The following is a 22,459-nucleotide window of genomic DNA, read 5'->3' as shown; positions in this document are numbered from 1 at the left end:
AGGAAACGGATACGTAATTCTCTTCAGGTCTGAGATCTAGTAGAATGTAAGGGTCTCTGGACCACGGTTGGGCCTGGAGGTGGGAGGGAGAGCATTGGAAATACAGTACATGATACGGAAGCTTAAATGTGCTGGTTCCTGTAAAGACATCACCTTTAAAGCCAGAAAGATGCTTCCTTAAGAAAACAAACGAAGCAAGGAGAGCATGCTCCTCTTGGGAGTCTGCTTACTTTTCTTCTCTGTAGGTTTTATGTGTCCTCAAGACCAGGGCAGACAGAATGATGGGCATATTCTTCCCTGGGGAAGGAACATGGAATGGCTCCTCTGTCTCAAGAACGTCTGAGAGTACCAATTCTGGCTGTGTTGTGAAACAGCCACGCACTTCCTCTTCTCACCGCCACGGGATGCCGTTGCGGTGGACGGCCCCTTTGCCTTTGATCGACAGTATCAGAGTTCCTCTGCTAGGGTTTACTGTGCTTCTTGCATACTGTGTTGGCTAATGTTGTCAACTCATCAGGATTTAGTGTCACGCATGGGACAAGTGCCTGGGCATGTGTGTGAGAGTGTACCTTGAGTAGGTTGGTCGAGGAGGGAAGATCTACCCTATAAATGTGGGTGGCAACATTCCCTAGGCTTGAGTCCTAGACGGCATAGTGAAGGGAAAAGACAGGCTTTTGAAGGCCGTCACTCTCTGCCTCTTGATGGCAGATGCAATGTGGTCATCTGCCTCACGTGCCTGCCATGTGGCCCTCTGCCAGGATGCTCTAACCCTTCAACTATGAATCAGAATAAATGCCTCCTCCCCCAGTTGCTTTGTCAGAATATTTTATTACAGCAATAATAGTACTAAATAATACAAGTACAATATTGTTTTTTCTTTTTGACGGCTGGACCCCAGTCAGAGTAACCCGAATCCATCCAGTTAGACTCAAACTCACGGGTACCATCCTGCCTCAGCCTCTCAGTTTATTATCTTCCTATTCATTCCATTCCTTGCACCAGCTGACACCTTTTTAATGACTTCCGAGTGCATGAATGTGAGGCATAAGCCAGAATGTTGGCACAGTGTTGGGCGCTCGGTGAAGTATCTGGTCACTGGCAGGACTGAGGGTCCAAAGAGCTATGTTGTTCTTCATGTCCCCAGGGTTAAAGGCAGGTTGACAGGAACTGGAGGGGAGAAGCCAGAGGCCAGGTACATGTCATGTTGCTCCTAGCTGTGTAGTCTAGAAAGCTGCCCGCCTGCTTGGGGCCACCCTCATTCACAGGCTGGAGAAATGTGCCTTCCTGTTGCGTTGCTATTATTACCACCAGGAGCCATTCTCCACTGAGTTATAGTCCCCTTCCTGCTCGCCAGAGCGTTGCAAGTTCCTGGGACTCTGAACTGTCTTGTCTCCATACTCCACCTCCCAGTGACAGCCGCTGGAGTCCAAGACAGGAGTAGTCCCCAGCATGGTGATGTAACTTTAGAACCTCTGGAGAGTGTCAGGCAGCAGGTCCGTGCACTCTTCGTATCACCACAGAAGATGAGGCTGGGGTGAACAGCTGCTAGGTCCCAGTCACGACAACTGCAGGAAGAAGAAGACCTAGCTGGGATGGGGATGTGTGGGCTTCTCCCAAGGCGCTCCCAATCTAAGGAAGAGGGAGTTTACTGAGATTGCGGTAGGGGACAGGAACATACAGGGACCCGGTGTACCAAAGCCAGTACTTGCCTTGATTTAGGCATTTACCAGCATGTTCTTAAGCACCTGTCGGTTCTGGACTACAGAGGGGGAGGGGGGAAAGAAAGGTGGAATAAAGTTTTAAGTATGTCCATTCAGGAGGTCTGAATTATACTCTCCCCACAAGGAAAGATGAGGACTCTCCTTCTTAGGGCTCTGAAGCCTATGTTAGTCATCAGCCAAGATCTCCCAGGCACCCTAAACACTGAAGCTGTTACTTCGATCAACAAGGCAAACACAGTGGGACCAAGCAGAGCTGTGAAGCCCTTTATGACCTGTTTTATGCTTCAGTTCTAGGTGTATCCCCACCCCTCCACCTTCTGAATCATTCCCCAGAGCAACAGATAAAGGATAATTACAAAAACCCTTGATGAGCTCGTTACCACCATACTTACGAAGGAAGGTTTCCACTTCAGGAAAGATTTAAATTTTCTTTTGTTGTTCTGAGAATGGATCTCGTGTAGCTCAGGTGTGTCTTGAGCTGACGACGGATGAAGGTAATCTTGAGGTTCTGATCCTCCAGCTTCCAGCTCTGCGCAAAGTATTACATCGAAATCCTGTGTGTGTGCACCATCACACTTTAGGTGAACGGTGGGGATCAAGGCCTGGGCCTTGGTTGTGCTAGGCCTGCACCCTTCCCGTGTTGCTACATCTGAAGCGCTGAATGCCATTTCGGAGCCCAGCATTTCTAAAATAGAGGAAGGAGAATGGAAGAAACTGAGTGAGTGAACGAGTTAGAACAGAAAGAAGCTGGAGGCGGGGTCAGAAACGATTTGTTGGTGGGGAAGTGAATCTGAGCTGCCTGAACCCCAAGGAGGAAACGAGCGGGTACTTTCCACCTTCCTCAGAGCTCGCTGACCTGAGAAACGCTGCATATTCTTCTCGGCGGACTTTGATTTCTGGTAGAGCAGGTGCAGTTTTTCTTTAACGCCTGGAGGAATGCCCAACAGCTCAGAGGCAGTCATCGTCTCAGCCCTAGAGACAAGAGATTGTCAGCCAGAGAGGACAAGATGTCGTCTGCAGCCCCATGAGGTGACAGACTGTCCCGGCTCAGGTGACGCCAAGAAGTCTTTCCTAGACTCAAAACTCTGACACTGGTCCTCACCTTCAGCTGCACACTGGGCATCTTTGAACTACTGCTATAAAGATCACAGTGAGTTTAAATGGCAGCCTTAAAACTGAGTTAGTCGGGGTTGGGGATTTAGCTCAGTGGTAGAACGCTTGCCTAGCAAGCCCAAGGCCCTGGGTTCGGTCCCCAGCTCCGAAAAAAAGAAAAGAAAAGAAAAAAAACTGAGTAAGTCTTGCTGTCAGAGTTCTCTGTGTCAAATGAATTATACTTTACTACTTCTATTGAAAGGGAAAAAAAAGAACAACGAATGCCAATTCACTCCCATTAGAGTGGCTATTATAACAGCAATGAAAAACAGTAAGGGGAAGTTATAAGTTGATAACAAAGAGGTGGAGAAATGAGCACCTCGGGAGGGGATATAAAATGACACATATACCACTGGAAATAATGTGCAAGTTCCTTAAAAATCTCTCGATGGGGCGGAAATACAGTAGGTGCAAAAATCTGAGAAACTAAAGGCAGAGTCTGGAGCAGCACTTGTACTGTGCACATAAAAACACTGCTCCCAATAGCCCAAAGGCAGAAACAGTCCAAATGTCCATCAACAAATACTCTGTGGTAGCTGCATCCAAAGGGGAGTCTCTTGGCAGTTAAATAGAGTGGAATTCTGACGCAGTTACAGCACGAATGAGCTGTGAAAACGTGTGGCATGAAAGCAAGCTGAAGGCTAAGGGACAACTCGCATGGTTCTGACGACATGGGGTGTTTAGAACAGTCAACCTAATAAGCAAGGAAAACCAGACTGGTGGTTGCCAGGAGACAGGGGAGGGAGGATGAGGAGTTAGTGTTCAAGGGTACAGAGTTCTTGTGTGGGAAGACAAAAAGGTTATGGAGTTAGATGGTGCAAGCAGGTGCACGCCAACACAGATGTATTAGCATTAGTGCACTGCAGGCATAAAATAATTGAGACTTTATGATCTGCATATTTTAGTGGGAAAATCATTTTTAAATCCCACTAACCCCCAACTCCCAGCCTCGGGACTGGGATTTAGTCACTGTGGCTGAGGCCTGGAAACCAGGATTTTGTAAAGTTCCTAAGTGACTCTGGGATGTAGCCTTTTCTAGCTCACCTTTCTCTTCCCCTGCCTGCTTGGCTTCACCCACTTTCAAATCAACCCCCAGGGACACCCCTCTTCCCAAAGTGCTTGAGATTAGAGGCAGTTCTGGGAACCCTGTCACGAAACAAAAAACATCCATCCGAGAGGTTTCTTAGGGAAGCACCACTTGGGTTAGGCAGGACTGGGGTACGTTCTTTCTTCCCAGTAATCCATTCCTGCCCTCCCCACCCCCACTTGGTCAGACTCCCATTTTGTTCTTCCCACACAAATCCAGGAATGATGGCCTCAGGAAGCTTCAGGAAACAGAGCTCTGGGTTACAGACCCAGCTCCTTCCTAAGACTGTATCATCCAAATGCTTTCTGCTAGACACCCAAGGGGATACCATGGGATCTCTCTGCACCTGTGCAAGGTGGCTCCAATGTCCTAGGAGAGAAAAAAGGGAAGATCTCCATTAACAGTCTCCAAGAGTTGTGACTCCCTGGATGCAAACTGCTCTCTGACTCCCAGTCCTAGGGCGCCAGTAAACAGGCTCATTTCTCCTTCATGGTAATTCTAATCACAAGGATGGAAGCCTTGCTTGACCCCACAGTGCAACCACCCTCACGTTCTTCTGGTCTTTTCTTGGATGGTGCTAGGTGTTCTGGGCTTCTGAGAGACCTCATCAAAGAGGCACGAGCCCAAGAGACACTGTGGGTCATTGAAATCAAGTCCCATTCCAGGCCTTAATGGCACTACTTCCTGGCTTGAGAGGAGTAGGGGTAGTAAGAGCCCGAGTCATGCCAGTGTTCACAGCAGGCAAGGACAGGTACACTCACACTGACCTGCATGAGCTCCCACTCTGGCTGGTCTTGCTTGGCCTCTAGTTCTCCAATCAGCTTATCCAGTAGGGAAACCTGGGTGTAGTATGTCTCTCGGACCTTGCCGATGGTCTGGACTAGCTCCTGCAGCCAGGTCACAAAGAGTTGCTCTTGCTGCTCCAGGAATTGGAATAGCTTCTCAAGCGGACATGATATCCTCTGTTTCTGAGTTTCTGTTTGTTTCTGGGGAACATAGAATTGGGAGATGTATGGGTGTGTGCTGTGGGCTTGGGAGTATGTATCTAGGGGTGCCCTCCAAGTTCATCTGATAGATGAGAGGCGGGTTCTCTCGGTGTGAAGTTTGAACGAGAATGGCTCCTATAAGGCTCATATATTTGAATGTTTGGTCCACAGTTGGTGGAACTGTTTGGGAAGGATTAGGAGGTGTGGCCTTGTTAGAGGAGGCGTGGCCTTGGGGAGAGGTGTGTCACTGAGGTTGAGCTTTGAGGTTTCAGAAGCCCATGCCATTTTCAATTTTCTTTGTCTCTTCCCATCTCTGTTTCCCCTGTCTCTCTGACTGTCTCTGTCTCTCTCTGTCTGTCTCTGTCTCTGTCTCTTTCTACTCTCCCTATCCCCCTCTCTCTTGGCCTAATGCATTTAGATTAGCTGTAAGCTCTCAATTACTGCTTCAGCATCAAGCCTGCCTGCCTGATGCCATGCTTCCAGCCATGATGGTCATGGACTCTAACCTTCTAGAACCATAAGCCACCAATTAAATGCTTTCTGTCGTAAGTTGCCTTGGTCAGGGTGTCTCTTCACAGCAATTTAAAGTTTAACTACTTAAGATATCCCTCCTCCCTGCCAGGGAGCTACAAGAATGAGCTTGCCTTAGGCCTTCCTACCATCACTACTGATACTCAACAACAGGTGACCATCCCTGTTGCCCTGTGAGTGGGAACAGATTCTAAGAAACCAGGCTTCACTCTCAGACCCCAGTTTCTGCGGGGGGCGTGGGGGGCTGTGAACAGGCAAGGACTGGCCCAGGGCCTCACCAGGAAGTCCTCTGCTTTCTTGTCTGCCGGAAGCTTGTGCTCCTCCACATATCCCCTCATCTCCCGCAGGCGCTCCAACTGCTTCCGGATCTGCTCCTGGAGAAAAGTACTGGTTAAGGTGCTCGCACTTGACTCTTGCCATTTTTAACCTGTATCAATTCTAGAGGAAAGACTCGGCTACTAGCAGCAGAGCCCAGGCGAGGGGAGCTGCAATTGAAGCGAGGGGAGCTGCAATTGAAAGCAAGAGATTGGGGACGGGGAGTCGGGGAAGGGTTTCTTCCTTCTTTGCTGTCCCAGTTTATCTTGTTTTGATCATTTACAGCCCAGGAATCTTGACTAATGCACCCACACCCCAGAGGGGTTGGATAAAGAACACAAAGCCCAAGTGTCCACTTCCCAGGGAGAGATGGGGCCAGGCAACGAACACCTTACCTTGTACTGTAGTGCAGCCTCCTCTATGGGGCGCACTCGATGTCCTTGATGCTCCTGGCTCAGCCTGCAGATGAGGCAGATGGGCTCCCTGTGGTCCTCACAGAAGAGCAGCTGCACCTGCTTCATGTGACGTGGGCACTGTGGTAGGAACTGGGGGCTCTGGGCTTCACAGCTCTTTCCTGCACGCGAGCTTTGGCACTGGAAGCATATGGAGTGTCTGCCTGAGGCCTTGGGGTCCCCAGGAGCAACCGAGCAGCTACAGGAACTTTGCACACAGGCCTTAGCAGGCAGTTCTCCTTGGGTGTGGCAAAGAGGGCATGCAACCTTGTCCCGTGACCTTCCTGGAGACACAGAAGTGGAAAAATCTCCTCAGTGGCATACCCAAGATTTTTACAAGAGAGCAATTGTTCATAGGGTGCCAATATTCTCAGATCTGGCTACTTCCCAGCATGCTTTTCTCTGACTTCCATCCAAACAAGATTGTCAGCAGGTTACTGAGGCTGCGAGCAAAACTTTCTGCTTTTCCAGCCCGGCATCCTGGGGCATTTATTCTGTGAGATACCGGTGGCCCTTTAGTACAAACCCTATACTTTCCCCTTGCAAAGACACAGATCTAATGGGTCATGTGAAAGAAAGCAAAACTTGCTGATAGCATTTGCTTTCCTATATCAAACTATCACAGATTGCCCACAACTCAAGGCAGAGCTCCTGGGGCTGATCACATTCATTGACAGACAGATCCTCACTCCTACCAAAAAAACAAACCTGTGTGCTGGCTAAATCCTCTGCTCCCATTCAAGAATCATAATAAAAGCAAAGCGGGGGACAGAACAATTCTGAAAGTTCTGCTCCAAGGCTGCGGACTGTGTCTCTACACATCAGAAATGACAGGAGACACAGAAGAAATAGAAACACACACTCCATTAGCTCTCCCTTCCTTCTCCCTCCCTGGCTCAGGAATTTGGCTCACAGGCAAAAGTCATAGTGCCCTACAAGGAACTATTTTCAGCCTCCGGTGCTGTTACCAGAAGTCATTTGATCAAATTCTAGTCAAAGGGAAGTGAGCGAGGACAGACAGCTTCTAGAAACTTTTAAAAGCCTTCTCTGTATCATGATGTCCCCATTGACATCCCTTTTATCCTTCCATACTTGTGAGTGGAACCAGGCGACGTTATAAATTTAAGAAGAAAAAAAAAAAAAACTGAGGCAGAAAAACAGCTCAGCTCAGCAGAAGTCTTAGTTGCGGTCCCATTTGTGTAAAAGAGGAACAAGCTTCTGTGTTGTGCACCTAAGCTGGTGGTTTCTGTCTCTCACAGACAAACATAATCCTGATGACTAATTTCCCAGTAAGAGAGTTTTGGTCAACATCTCTCCCTGCCCAGAGAAAGGTGATTAGTGGCGTCTCTAGCCCAAGATTACCCTGTTGGGTCCCCGTGGGAAAGCAACATTGTAACCAATTCCTTTCTAGATTCTTAGCCCAGCCTGTGCCTCTCTATACAGGAACTTCAGCGGGTCCAGCACTAACCGAAGTTTGATGCAACTTGTTGTGCAAGATGTGTAAATGTGCATTTTTCTGGGCCTGCATCGCGTTTTCTGGAGCGCTGGGGGAGGATACCTTTAGAAGCTGCCTGTCCTAAAGATGCTGGGTCTTCTGGAGTCTGGGCCAGTTTTTCACCTAATGACAGCAGCACTTTTGGACTGCAGGAGTCACAGAGTATGCTGCTGACTGTCTCTCCCAAGGTCTCTGGGGTTTCTGGACCCCCGTTTCCATTTTCTGTCCATGACGCAGTGCATCTCTTCTCCCTAGTCAACGATATTTTGGAAGACATGTTTCTGGATGTTTCTTCATCCAGCATCATGGAATGTTCTGGAATCCCTACACCCTTTTCCAGAGTCCCCGTAGTCCTTCCATTCAGGGTGGCTGTTCTCGTACGAATGAGACTGCCATTTCTTGTTTCCTCTTGAGTCGGAAGAGCTTCTGAATTTGGGGGTTCTCCTTCTTTTGAGTAAGTGGTAATTTCAAGACTCCTGGGTCGCTTCTTTCCTGAAGGCAAATACACTTCAGCCTTCTTGATCTCTCTCCTCCCTGGGACATTGCTGTAGAGTCCTTGCAGCCTCCCTGCAGAGCTGGCATTCCTGCGGAGCTGAGCACCCGCTCTGTTCTCCTTGTCCCCTGGGGACTGGGTCACCAGGGTTCTCCTATAGAGTGGTGCTGCACTCCTGGCCCCTGGCTTGGTCTGTGAGTCCAGGCTCTCAGGGCCCCTCTGATCCTTCCTTTTGGCCAGTGATTTCTTCTGGGGCCCCTTCCCCACTTCTGCCTGGATGGGTGGCAGGATGTCTGATTCATCATCGTTCTGCTGTGCCTCATCCTCTCCAGGGACATCTGATCCCTTCACACCCTTGTCCTTATTCTCTGCAGAAGACTGCACAGAACCGCCAACTCCATTTTCTTCAGTCAAATGTTCTAGAAAGACAATCGGATACAGTCATGAAGCCATGCCGTATTCAAGACTGGGGTTGGAGGAAGGAAGAGAGGAATCCCTTAGAAGTTACTAAAAGCAAAGAGCTGAACATTCTAGACAGCAGCAGAGGACTGCTGTACGGATGTACGCATGACTATGGCTGTAAAATTTGACTTATAAAACAAAGCAAACAGAAAATGATGGCAGCAGACCAGCTCCGTAAGTAAAGGCCCTTCCCAACAAGCTCGACAAATTGAGTTTGACCTCCAGAACCCACAAAGGAAAGAGAGAATCAATTCCTTCAAGTTGTTCCCTGACCTATATGCCAGGGCATGCTAACACTCACTTACATATGCAGACAGACACAAGTACATAACCAAAATAAAGTTAAAATTGGAGCCTGGAGAGACAGAGAGACGGCTCAGAAGTTCAGAGCATCAGAGGCTCCTCTAGAGCCCCCAGATTCAGTTCCCAGCATCCACATGGTGGCTCACAGCCATCTGTAACTCATCTGATTCCCTCTTCTGGCTTTTGTGGACTTTAAGATTGCAAGTGGTGCATCTACATACATGCAGACAAAATACACACACACAAAATTAATTAATTAAAAAAAGGAACTTGTAGAAATGAATCTTTTTTAGTCATTGCACAGACTGAAGAAAACCTCAGGTCACGAAGGTACTTGAAAACCAGTTGGAACAGGTGTGGTGGTGTACACTTTCTAACCTCAGCACTCTGGACCCAGAGGCAGGGGGATCTCTGAGTTTGAAGCTAGTTTGGTCTATATAGTGAGACCCTGTCTAAAAACCAAAACCAAAAAAATAACAAAAACAAAAACAGCAAGCAAGCTTGCCTTCAATTTCCGGATATTGAAATGGCAGATAAAGGTTAATTTCCAAGTCTACATAGTAAAGATAACCTACAATTAACAATCTATGTTTTGATTTGAGGAAACCTTTCATTAAAAGTTAAGAATGTTTAAATATCCTTGTAAAGTATGCTAAAGAAAAACCCTAAACTGAAATTAGGTGGGTAATGAGATTTTCAGATATGTAACGATGGTTGAATCTCCAGCCCTTCCTGCTAACCTGATGGTAGTCTGGGCATGTTTATTAGTTGAAAAGGTTTTGCTCCGTTCATTTGCCACCTGTCCTGAGTCTCATCCACAATTGGAATATCAGTTTGTATTGTTAATGTCTTTGGGAACTTAAGAGCTTCACTAAGTGGACTACAAGAGCCAGAGAGAAGGACGAGGCATGATGGTTCGTACTGCTCAGGCTACAGAAGACAGGGTCTTCCTAACCCCTAAGCCAGTGAGCTTGTGTCTGAGCATTCCTCCCCTCCTCCACTGGGAAGAGACTTAACTGCTTACTTACCTGGGCCTGTGGCCTTGTGAAGCTCCTCTGCTAGTTGGCGCTGGTTGGTGGCCCGCAGGATCTGCAGGGTCAGCCTTACAGCATATTCTTCCCCATAGTAGGTTAGCAGGAGTCTGGTCAGCTTTATTGGCCTGGCCATCTTCACGAGGCTCAGGGGGATCCTAGAGTGGCCCTTCTCCAGGCTGGTGGTGTGCAACTTAAACTTGAATTTCTCTAGTTCATAGGGCAGCAGCTCCTCCAGGGTGTTTAGCAGATGGTCAACACGGGTATTGGCCATGATGCAGGCCAGGAAGGACTACAGCCAGCTACGTGGCTTCTGACAGAAAATGAAGACTTCTCTCCTGCAACTTCAGAACAAGCAAGAAACAGCTTGTGAAATAACGGACAAGGCACAGGAAGCACATAGGCTTTGGTGGGAACTGAGAGTAGCGATGAGGGCGTGTCCAAGGTCTGGCCCGCTGCATGCTTTCTTTGAGGATCCAGCCTTTTCCAATGAGGAGATCTCCACTGTGCCAGCCTAAGTCCTGGTCGAACAAAAGGCAGGACAGACTCTAGGGAGGTTCTGGGATTGAGAGCCAGACCCTCCTGCTGCTCTTGTGCTCTTGCTTGCTCTCAGGACCCTGGGCTGTGGAAGAGAGGGAGAACGATGATCTTTCGTGGAGTTGGCTCTCTTTCAACTCTTGGGGTTTATACACCTCCAGGGCCAATGGCAGGTGAAGGAACAGACAGCAATGAACACTGTCTGCTTTGCCCAGGCCTTCTCAAGAAAGCAGAAGCCAGAAAGGCACTGCAACACCTTTCCAGTCTGCCCGGTTCATGTCCGGTCTATCCAGCAGCGTAAAGTCTTCAAACGGGGACGTGAGGGCCACGGTTGTCACCAGAATTCTTATGCATCTGTTCCCACGGCTGACTTGACCCTTGCTCCCTGGGAGTCAGGGTGCTCTTCCCTGTGCCCTTTGACACATATTCTCTAGGCTCTCCCTAGGGTGCTTGAGATGCTTCTGTGGTACAGTTTCTGCAGCCTTCTTTACTTTTTTCTCAATCATTTGATAATAAATGGAAAGTGTTATTATCTACCTTTCTAAACATCCTAGATATCTGTGGTAACTGATGTTAGCGGCCAACCTGACATGTTCCGGAAGAGGAACCTGAACTGAAAAACCGCCTCCATCAGATTGGCCTGTAGGCATAACTGAAAAACCGCCTCCATCAGATTGGCCCGTAGGCATAACTGAAAAACTGCCTCCATCAGATTGGTCCGTAGGCATAACTGAAAAACTGCCTCCATCAGATTGGTCCGTAGGCATAACTGAAAAACTGCCTCCATCAGATTGGCCCATAGGCGTGTATGTGGAGCATTTTCTTGGTTGAGCGCCCAGCCCACTGTGGGTGATACCATCCTAAACAGGTACGGTTGGTATGTACAAGAAATGTAACAGAAGCCGGGTGACCCTAGATGCACACGCCTTTAATGCCAGCACTTGGGAGACAAAGGCAGGAGAATTTCTACAAGTTCAAGGTCAACCTGGTCCACAAAGTGAGTTCCAGAACAGTCAGGGCTGTTACATAGAGAAACCCTGTCTTGGAAAAACAGAGGAAAGAGAGGGGGTGGGGGTAGCCAAAATTCGAGCCAAGGAGCCAGCCCATAAGTGTTCCTCCACCATCTCTACTTCAAGCTCTTGCTTTATTGTCTGTCTTGGCTTCCTTTGACCATGCACTGTAACCTGAAAGATGAAACAAACCCTTTCCTTCTCAAATTGCTTTTGGTATGTATCACAGCAACAGAAACCAAACTAGAACAATACCCTAAATACTCCTAATAATACATTATGTTATTGTGTACGTGTCGGTGATCTGTGTGTGCATGCGTGTGCGGGTGGATGCCTGAGAACGTGTGCTTCATAGAGGCCAGAGGTTGACACTGTGCGTCTTCCGTCATCGATTTCCATCCCATTTATTTATTTATCTATTTATTTATTTATTTATCTATCTATTTGAGACAGGGTTTCTTACTTGAACTTGGAGCTCACCAACTCAACTAGACTGAGTGGTCTAGAGCCCCCAGCGTTCTCCATCACTCCAGCAGTGGGATTACACACATGTCCCAGCATGCATAACTTTTTACTACATGGGTGCTGAAGATGTGAACTTGGGTCTTTATGGTTGTGGGGTAAGCACCAAACCAAAGGTGCTATGGAAGTAACCACAATGCTTTATACTCAAGAAAGCAATGTCACATGAGAACAACTAGCTACGAAGCTTCTCCATTTGTCCCAACAGTATTTCACGCTCCTTTTGCTTTTCTTTCATTTGAGATGCTGATTTTTTTTCCCATTTTAATCTGATGTTGGTGTTTTATTCATAGAAACATTTTTAAACTAATGAGTTAATTTGCATTGATGTATAGCCACTGTCTCTAGTTCTGGATTAGATAAAGTCATTTCATAAACTATATAATATACTTAGAAAAGATTCCTCCTGTCCCCTCCCTGTCTTGATCCCTTTTGTTCCCTAGACAATTTTTTTCTACTTTCATGTCACATATACATACATGATTTTAAGTATCTATCCAAAAACTAGAAGCCATAAATGAAAGAAATATGCTACCTTCCTGAGATTGACTTAATTCATTTAACACGCTCATCCTCACTTGCATCCATTTCCTGACAATGATATATAATTTTATTCTTTATTACTGAGAAACTTATATATATATTATACATATTACATTTTCTACACCCATTCCCCACTTTTTAAAGCATCATTTTCTAAATACAGTGTCGATCTAGTCTTTTACGTTCAGGTCAATATCGAATGCTTTCATCTAAATAGTTCAAGTTGCTTCTCACTTCCCAAAGTGCAAGTGCGTTGTTTACAAACCTGAGCCTGTGTGATGACAATGAGATTTGGAAATATTTTAGAGGTAAAACAGTATTTTGTTGGGTGAGTTTGTAGAGGAGAAGTTTAAGAGGAGGTGCATGGGGATGACTGTTCTCTGTACAACCCTTGCATGGAGACTAAAGTCACAAAAATGGAGGGTGCCCGTGACTGGAGATGGATGCTTTCTCTGTCCCTGGGGAGTTCATGTCCTAATCATGGAAGACTGGCAGTACCAGAGGAAAGAATTCAGTAACTTTTGAATTATTTATTGTGAGAAAAGTCATATGACGACAGAGACAGTAACACGCTAGGTGGGAGATGTCCAAGGTAGCTTCTGGCTTGTTTGGTTGAGGACACCTGCTCTCACTTAGAAGTGAGCATGGAACTTGTAATGTAGTGTGATGACCTTGAATTCCTGACCCCCTGCCTCAGCCTTTTGAGTGTTCACATTAGTGCTTGGAGGCCACACCAGGCTTTTTGAGGTTTTCGTTTGTAATGGACCTCCGTATAACCCAGGGTCTCCCTGAATTTGCTATGTGTACTCGGAATAGCCTTGATCTCTTCCCGCCTCCTAAGTGCTGGGGCTTGCAGGTGAGCACTGACATCTCAGGCTATTTGATTTTTTTTGTTGAAGGGATAGTTTCTTTGTTTTGAAACTGGTTCTCAAAAACTGGGGGATGTGTGGAGTAACCCAGAGTCTTGAAATGCTGGAAAATTACCCTTTATAAGAAACTTTTCTGTAGGTTTACATTACTCAAAGAAAATAGCTCCCCTTGCAAAATAAACTAAGCCAAACCAATCGGAACTTTTCTAAGCCCTTGTTGAGCAATATTGAGTTTAGTCAGAATGTCAAATAAGACAAAAAACAATGTCCATGCCGTCTTTTACAAAGAGTTCCTATTGCTTGATAAACACCATGATCTAAACCAAGTATCTGGCTATACTTCCACATCTCAGTCCACCATCAAAGGAACTTGAGGCAGGAAATGAAGAAGCCACAGAAAAACGCTGCTTTCTGGCTTGTTCCCAGGCTTGCTTTGTTATGCACCCCAGGACCACCTGCCCAGGAGTGGCACTGGCCGGTGCTTAGCTCGGACCTCCCACATTGACTGAGAGGCAGCTGCCGGAGAAGTGGTGAGGGTTTGTGACTTGCAGGCTGCTGCAGGTTCCTCTGATCTGTGACTCCTCCTTGACTCATCAGGAAACTCCTTGGAGCACCTACCACAGGATGGGGAGGCTGCGAATGGGGATTTCCAGCCACATACTTTACCATTGTAGCTCCTTCTTTTGTAACATAGGCAATTCTGAGTCAGAGACTTCTGCAAGGCAGTGTTTTGATGCTGCTAGGGTCTTCAGAGGTCAAGAGAGAGTCGCAAAAGTTTCATTTTTAGGGGCTTTTGATAAAAATGTAAAACTAGGATTAAAGCCGTGGTGACATGTTTTAAGTGTTTATAAGTGAAAATTGAACAGTAATGAGTTTTTCCTTTGGTTTTGTTTTGTTTTGTTTTTTGGGGATATTAGTGTTATTCTTTGATTATTTTATATATGTATACAATGTGTCTTGATCATAACTACTACCCCTTCCTATTTGCCCCGATACATTACCTTCCCATCTTCAGGCATTTTTTTTTTAACTTACTGAATCCGGTTAGCGCTGCCTGAGGAAACACTGACTGAGCTTGTTGGCTTGGTTATCTCGGATCACCTGCAGGTGATCACAGCCGGAAGAGGCTGTCCGATCCCCTGGAGCTAGAGTTACAGGTGCTGTGAATTGTTCCGTGTAGGTTCTAGGAATCAAACTTTGTGGAAGAGGAACAAGTGCTGTTAACTGCTGGGTCGGCTCTCCAGCTCCAAAAGACTGTCTTAAGGTCATGCATAATGCGCTTAGCCCCTAAAGGAATATCTAGCCTATCCTCCAAAACATTAAGATAAGGGATGGTATTTAATATGTCTGTTATTGAGCCAACAGAAGGGATGGCTGGGAAGGTCATGGAAGATTTCTTATGTTGGTCCGGAGTTGAAAATAACATGTCTCCATCCACGAAACCTTCAACCCAAAATTTGTCCTGCCTACAAGAAGTGCAAGGACAAAGATGAAGCAGAGACTGAAGGAACAGCCAGTCCGTGACGAGCACAGCTCAACACCCATTCCGTAGGCGAGAATCAAGCTCTAACACTATCATGATACCCTGCAGATGGGAGCCCACCACGACTGTCCTCTGAGAGACTCCGCCCGACAACTGACCGAAACAGATGCAGAGACCCACAGGGAAACATTAAAGAGAGCTTAAGGAGTCTTGTGGACAAGCTGAAGAAAGAGTTGAGGGACCCAGAGGGCATAAAAGACCAACAAAAGTCAACTAACCTGGACCTTGGGGGCTCCCAGAATCTGAACCACAAACCAAAGAGCATGACCTGGGTCTAGGCCTCCAGCACACTTGTAGCAGGTGGGCAGCTTGGTCTTCATGCAGATTCCCCAACTGGAGCAGGGCCTATCCCTGACGCTGTTGCCTTTGTGTGGATTCGGTTCCCCTAATTGGGCTGCCTTATCTGGCCATGGTGGGAGAGGATGTGCCCAGTCCTGCAGTGACTTGATGTGCTAGTATGGTTTGTTATGGGAAAGGGGTGCTTCCTCTTACCAGAGAAGGGAAAAGGGGATGGAGAGAGGGGATATGGGGGCTGGGATCAGGATATAAAGTGAATCAATAAATAAATTAATGGGAAGAAAGAAAATAATGGGTCTCATTGTGAGGCAAACGTCCACTCTCCCTGCTCCCACTATATTCTTATCCTTTTATTTCGTTTTGTTGTCCAGGCCAGCCTTGAACTCACTAAGTAGCCAGCGTAAACTTACTTCTGATCTTCCTGTCTCCTCCCTTGTGTGAGGACTATAGGGGCATACTCTCGTGTCTGCTTGTCCGAGGTATAGTTAATTTTAAGGGACAAATCTGAGACATTGAATATACAATCATTCGAGGTTGAAGTGAGATTCCAGGCTTTGCTTAGTTAGCTTTTCCCAGTAAGGAATCTGGTAAATGTTCTATGGTCATTAATAGTTTGTTCACCATTGGATCCCAACCCCAAATCCACTCCTGGACTTCAGCACTGACATTGTGCTTTCTACAGGACTCGATACATAAAATGTTACACATTTCGAACCCTGAAATGCAAATGATTTTATAGGAAGCCGAAATGTAAATGTACCCGTGACAAATGGGATTTGTTAAAAGTCACAACATACTTTGATAAGCCCAAACAGCTGTATCAAAATGACCAACGCAGGCTCTGGGATGGCAGATGTCTCAGTACTTCTCTGTAGGCAGTGGGACTTGGGAGAGTGGAGCCTAAGAAGGAGGCAGACTAGAGTCTCATGTCATGGCCAACTTCATTCAGAGCATCAGACAATGTAGACTCTGAGGGTTAAGAGGAGTCACATGAGTAGTGTACAACCACAAAGGCAAGCTGCACACGTCTTAAAAAACATGGTTTCCCATAGAGCAAACAGCAATAGCTATTGTAATGAAAACTCTGAAGTGAACTCACTCCTCTTCGATACACATTGGAGGGCAGGAAAGCACAATTCAAGAACAATACTACGCTTTAGAAGGAAGTGAGAGCACAAAGCTCTTGGTGTCTTAGAGTTCTCTCACAAGCACTCAGAAATCTCCTCACGTGAGGACCGTGCTCCAGGATCTCTGCAGTTCTCTCAGAGGACCCGCATTTGCTTTACAGCACCATGTTGGGCAGTTTAAAAGCTCTAACTCCAAGAGAGGTTCATGTTCCTTTCTGGCCTCCGTGGGCACACACACGTATGCATACATACACATATGCACACAAATAAAACTTTTTTTAAAAGACCCAAACCAAACAAAGGCTTGAATATCTAGAGTAAATGATTGGCAAAGTGAAACTCTAGAGTCAGGTGGAGGGAGAGGTGTCAAAACAGACCTGACACTCTGACAGAACTTGGAAATGTGTTAATTTTTTTTAACTTTTTATTGACTTTTTGTGAGTTTCACATCATGCACTGAGTCCCACTCATCTCCCCATCCCCTCACACCCATTTGCCCTTGCAGCCTCCCCACTCCCAAATAAAACACACATACCAAAAAAAAAACAAAAAAAAAACAAAAAAAAACAAAAAAAAAGAACATAAAAAACATCTCATCCTGGAAGCTACAGTGTGTCACAGTATGTCCCACAGTACATCCCTCTGACCACACATCTTCACTTGCAATGAGTCATTGCTCTGGTTTGAGGTCTCTGACGTCTGTGACACCATCAGCATTGATTAGATCCTCATCAGGACTCCTCCCAGTTATCCTGTTGTTGCCCTGTATCAAGGAGATCCTGCAGCCTTGAAACAACAGGACTGGCCCTTTCACACGTCCCAACCATTTGCAGATGATATTGATTTGGGGGTGGGCCAGTTCAGAGCCCTGGATCTGTGCCTGGGTGGCAGCTGAATGGGTCAGCCCACTCAGCTCTTCCTCATGCCCACTACCAGGGCTGGCTCACCAGCACTACTCCAGCTAGACCACCCAAAGCAGCCATCAGCAGAAGCGTGGTCAGCCCTCAGCAAGAGGCATGGCCAGCCCTCAGCAGGAGGCGTGGTCAGCTCTCCCGCTCTCAAGGCCAGCTCACCAGCACCCACACTTCCAGAGCCAGTTCCACCGTGCTGCTCAATGCTGGCCCACTCGCCCAAGTGTGGCCGACTGGGAGGAGGCAGTACAACTCTCCTGCTCCCACACCCTCGGGCTGGCTCACTCATACCTTCGCCATCAAGGCCAGCTCTACTGTGTTGTCCGGGATAAGATGCATGCTCCACCCACTCTCCAGAGTGTTGCAGCTAGCGATGGACAGGGCCAGTTCTCCCAACTGCTGCAGGCAATGAGGAATGCAGGGGGTTGAGGGAGGCGCATCACCCCCACCCCACCACCACCTCAGGGCAGATGAGTGTCAGGATCAGCTCTCTCACATTCACGCCCTCGGGGTTCACTCACTACACGCCCACCCCCTCCTTCCCACCACCACCAAGACCAGTTCTGCTGTGCGTCTGGGCCATGCATAGGGCCTGTTCTCCCCAATGCGGCTGCTAATAAGAGGTAGAGCCAGCTCTCCAGAGCACTGCATCCAGTGAGGGGCAGGGCCAGTTATGCACAACCCCTGGACACCCACGGGTCCCTGGTGGCTGCCCTGACCAGGGGCATCCCCATGATTGCTAGTGGTAATATAATCCACGGACTGGCTAATATATAATTATATGATTATAATTATATAGGTAATATAAGCCCTGCCACTGTGTACCCATGCATTCAGATGTACCCCTCCAAAGCAACTCGAGCTGGGACCTCACCACAGCCCCAGGTTGCGGGACTGGACAATTACAACAACTACCCTTCTCTAACCCTGGAGTCTCCAGTTCTGTCTCTCTTCATAATGCTCAAGATGCTCCACTTCTCTTTCTCTCCCACTCGCACATTGTGGTTGACTCCCATTGCAGGCTGGCCAGGCAGCTGGCGGATCCCTGGGTGACATCCTCCATCCACTCTGTGTGGCTTGGCATCAAGTTCATCCCCATCCAGGTTCAGGACCGGAGGGACGTGTGGAACCCTCGATGTGTGGTTGTACCAAGAAATGCTGTTCACACACTCGGGCACCAGATAGCTCAGGACACCTTTATTTAGATTCGAAGCTGATTTTCTCACATGCAGTCTCTAAGAACTTCCTTGTGGTATGAAATATTTTATGTGCCTGGCCCTTTAAATGAACCTATGCTCTTCGGTGTCAGTTGGCTCTTGGACTTCTGGGAACAGGAGGTGGTATAGAAAGCCAGCAGAGGAGCGAGTAGTAGGACTGGGGAGTAGGGTCCAGGAGACAGTTGATACAGGAAGAAAGATTTGGGTGGGGCTAGAGAAGAGAAAGATTGAGCAGTGTGAAAATGAGAGACAGTTGAAAATGAATTGGGCCAGCAGACTGAGAAGACTGACAGTGACAGTGGAGCCAGGAGAGGCTGAGCTGAGCCAGAGAAGACAGTGTTAGGAGAGAGATCAATGAAGAACCCACAAAGTAGCCAAAAGGAAGAAAGAGAAACCATGAGACTACACACACACAAAGCTTCACTTCCTACATTTAATAATGATGTGCACATAATAATGTGTACTTTCCGCCTTCTCTTCCTTAATCTTCACAGCTTCCTGCTAACCCAAGAGCTGTGTCAAGAAAGAGGAAGCTCAGCCCATTGGTATACAACCAAGTGGCCCTGGTCAGCGGCCATAGTACTCACAGGACGGACTCAGATAGGATACACACCCAGGAAACTCTCGTGTAACTGTTGACACCTAGCACCTCCTGACGGCCTAATCAGGAGCTCTGATTCCTATAATTCCCAGTGCTCTTGGCCACTCAGTCACCTGAGGCAGTTCCTCATCCTTGCTTGGGTCACCTCAGAACGTTGTATTAAGTCTTGGCACCAATGATCCAACAAGACCGCTCTACCTCTTTGATAATCATCTACCAGCTGTTTGGAACAGGTCCGTGGGCAAATGGCTGCCAGGACCAAGTTCCCATCAGGAGAGACCATCCAGATGTTAGCTGATGTTGGTAAGTTATTCTCTACCAATAAAATGAGCCAATTCAAGCCAAATTAACGTAGGTTTACTCTGGGCACCAGTTTACTGACTACACAGGAAGGGTTCAGAGAAGTTGCCATGGGGAGGGAGACAGAGGGGAAGAGGAAGAGGAAGAGTGTGAAGAAAGGAGGAAGAGAGAAAATGCAGAGAAAGCACACACGCACACACGCAAAATGTTATTTTATACATATGCATTCCCTTAATCACCACTCAACTGTTAGGAAGACACTTTTCTTTTTCTCCCCATTCCTTTCTTCCTGTCTTTTCCCCTTATTTATTTATTTATTCATTTTATTTTTGCAGTACAGGGATGAAACGAGAAGCCATACAGTACCAAGCTCCATTCCTAACTTTTGTTTGGGGGATTGTGTTTGCTTTCTTTTTTGAAATAAAGGCTCGTGTAGCCCAGACTGCCTCAAACTTGTCAAGTAGCTAAGAACGACCTGGGCTTTCTGATCCTACTGCCTTCAGTTCCCGTGCGTTGTAATTACAGGTACAATTATAGGCACTGGTTTACCTTGTTCTTTATAGATGAGGAAATCTTTATTTAGAAGTAAAATGACAGATCCGCTTGTGGGACCAAAACACAGTTTGCTGGGTTCTAGCACTGGAAATTCCAAAGCAAGGTATTCTTGGAAGTCCTTCCATTCTCGGAAATCTGAGAACAGCCAGTCACCTTCTTTAGAAGAGTTATTTGACGTGTTGAAAACTTAGCAAGGAAGGGACCTTGTGAGACCGTACATTTAAGTTGTGTTGCCGAGCACCATTCTAGGTACTACAGGTGCAAAGACAAACAGGTACAGCTCTCACAGAGTTTGCATTGTTATGGGAAAGTGTGGACAGACAATAAACAGAAATACTTGCATGGCCATGATAAGGAAACTCAGCACAACAGAACAGAAGGCTTTGTGGGCTGGCTTGGTATTCTAGACAGGTGTTCTGCAAACCCTGAGCTATATCCCTAGCCCCTGGTATTTTAAAAGTACAGTAGAAGAAAGCCTCTGTTCTTCAACAGGGTGAAGGGTGTCCTAGGTAGCAAGCATATGGGCAGAAGCTAAGATAAGTGGTTAGCTGGAAAGGGAGTGTTGCGTAAGCAGGCGATTTAAGAGAAGCTAACACAAATTAGCTGGGGCGTCCTGGCCTTGAGTTCCTAGAATAGAGCTCGGTAATTTTCCGTGGGATTCTCCATCAGGGAGATCAAACTTGAGTTAAACCTGAAATGGTGTCAGCAAGGATACAAGGTAGAGGAGACCCCGCACTGCCTTACCTTATCACAAAAGAGAAAGTCACATAGCCCAAGGTGGCCTCAACTTCCCATGTAGCTGAGGTTGGCTTTGAATGCTTTCTTCTTTTGTAAGTGGCCCGGCAGAAATGAAAATATTCTAAAGAAATGCTCGAGTCTCTCAACCAGATTGTTGAAACAATGGACCCCAAAGAGACGGGAATTTCCCTAGGAATCTCATGCTGAGAGAGGGAAAAAATTACCAGCCAGAGTATTGGAAAGGTATTTCCCACAGTTCTAACGTAGTCAGATCACCGTACAGGATAAGACTGAAACCCAGACACGGAGGGGTCGGTGGTGGGCAGGATCACATGGCAGGAGCAGCTTAGAGGAGCACATCACATCCCTAGTCCTCTTTTAAACTGTCACCTCTCCTCAGCACTGGAATTCGGGTGGACTGGAGGATGTCACTGGATTTCTCTTCCTTCTCCTCGTTGCTGCTACATTGAATAAATCTTTCTCTGCTTTTTACTATTAATTTGGCTGCTTCCATTGGCTTAAGACCAGGTAGCTGTGCTTGGCTTATTGGGGGTACGTGTGACTTCCCCCCTGTTTAGTAGCACTTTAGCCTCCATTTCTCAAGTGCTAGGATAACAGGTATGTGCCAGTGTGGTGGGGTATCCATAAGAGAAAACTGCTTAGACAAGGGTTTAAGCCAATAGAAAGTCTTTATTGGCCAGTCAGTGACTGCACTGGGTGTTCGAGATCCCAGTGAAGCTCCAAGCCTTTCTCTGCGTGAGTTTTTAAGCACAAAAAAAACCACATCACAGGCTGACATATTTTATTTAACAAGAACAGTTCATCAGAAGTGGAGCTACAGAAAACAAAAGGCAAGTTAAGTATATTTAGAGACTTTCCCAGAGCTATGGGCTTTGTACAGTAAGTTTCCAGCAAGCCAAGGTACATGTCTTAAACTCTCAGTTTGGCATCCTTTTCTGATCTCCTTGGGCACTGGGCACAAATATGGTACACATACATATAAGCAGCCAACACACACACAGCACACACAGGCACATTCTCATGGGGTCAGGGTGGGGAAGAAGGAGAGAAGGATATAAATAGATACCCGTAAGTTTCTGTGCTGAGTCCTGCATTGTCCCATGGATTGAGCTGACTGGGTCTGTGACAGAATGAAGAAAAGACAAACTCACTGGCACACAGAATAGCCAGGCTCGGGGACTGAGCTCTCTGATGGGGAAGCTCAGCACAATCATTAAATATACCTGAACAGGGAGGTGGAGTCATTGCAGTCAAACAAGGAAGCTGACTATTACCTACAGATAAACAGACAACAGCTCAACAAGGAGGCGGATTTAGGTAATCTTGGTAGGATCAGGTTCTGTAGGGGAGCTGACTTCAGGCTATAAATATCTATGTGGGGACAGGGTGAAGGAAGTTGTGGTAGACATTTTCTGCACACACCATCAACATTCATACTTAGACCTGAGGAAGGTTTTGCCACTCCCATGAGTCTGAGGCACTGGGATCCTTGACATGGCCATGGCCAAGTCAAACAATACACATTCACTGAGGGCTTTCTTCACTCCCTACAAATAAGACAATAGGTTCTCTTGGCCTTCGCCTCATGATCCTTTTCAAAACTACCGTGCCATGAGAGCAAAGTGGAGAAAGAAGTGATT

At 46.9% G+C, this 22,459-nt stretch overlaps 1 protein-coding gene and 1 long non-coding RNA gene across 4 annotated transcripts; one reads left to right on the top strand and one right to left on the bottom strand.

Moving 5' to 3' along the window:
* Positions 1-808: 808 nt before the first annotated feature.
* Positions 809-15,632, bottom strand: Mefv (MEFV innate immunity regulator, pyrin). Of its 3 annotated transcripts, XM_039086716.2 has the most exons (10): positions 10,026-15,632; positions 7,713-8,651; positions 6,188-6,528; positions 5,756-5,851; positions 4,728-4,946; positions 4,307-4,329; positions 2,578-2,693; positions 2,114-2,406; positions 1,710-1,759; positions 809-1,565 (listed from the first exon to the last, which is right to left on the bottom strand). In XM_039086716.2, exons 1-9 carry the CDS (start codon positions 10,300-10,302, stop codon positions 1,724-1,726), a joined length of 2,340 nt encoding a protein of 779 aa, XP_038942644.1. In that variant the 5' UTR covers positions 10,303-15,632; the 3' UTR covers positions 809-1,565; positions 1,710-1,723. The 3 variants fall into 3 exon arrangements, with proteins under 3 accessions (XP_038942644.1, XP_017452977.1, NP_113822.2); XM_017597488.3 differs by lacking the exon at positions 1,710-1,759; NM_031634.2 differs by having other exon boundaries at positions 813-1,759; positions 7,803-8,651; positions 10,026-10,364.
* Positions 15,633-18,588: 2,956 nt separating this feature from the next.
* On the top strand, positions 18,589-19,945 carry LOC134480756 (uncharacterized). The gene is made up of 2 exons (XR_010055527.1): positions 18,589-19,508; positions 19,841-19,945. It is a non-coding gene; the product is annotated as an uncharacterized LOC134480756 (long non-coding RNA).
* The last annotated feature ends 2,514 nt before the right edge of the window (positions 19,946-22,459 follow it).

This window comes from Rattus norvegicus, chromosome 10 (assembly GCF_036323735.1).
Source record: "Rattus norvegicus strain BN/NHsdMcwi chromosome 10, GRCr8, whole genome shotgun sequence".
In the NCBI taxonomy this organism is placed as follows: domain Eukaryota; kingdom Metazoa; phylum Chordata; class Mammalia; order Rodentia; family Muridae; genus Rattus; species Rattus norvegicus.
This window is presented reverse-complemented; position numbering and strand designations above follow the sequence as displayed.

Bases quoted from the DNA above. Each gene is read 5' to 3' on its own strand.
- Mefv (XM_039086716.2), bottom strand. From the start codon at position 10,302: ATGGCCAATACCCGTGTTGACCATCTGCTAAACACCCTGGAGGAGCTG. The intron at 6,529-7,712 runs GTTAGTGCTGGA...CTGTGTCTCCAG, and splicing joins ACAAGTTGCATCAAACTTCG to GAAGGTCACGGGACAAGGTT. The intron at 4,330-4,727 runs GTCAGTGTGAGT...TTTCTCTCCTAG, and splicing joins CAGAGTGGGAGCTCATGCAG to GACATTGGAGCCACCTTGCA.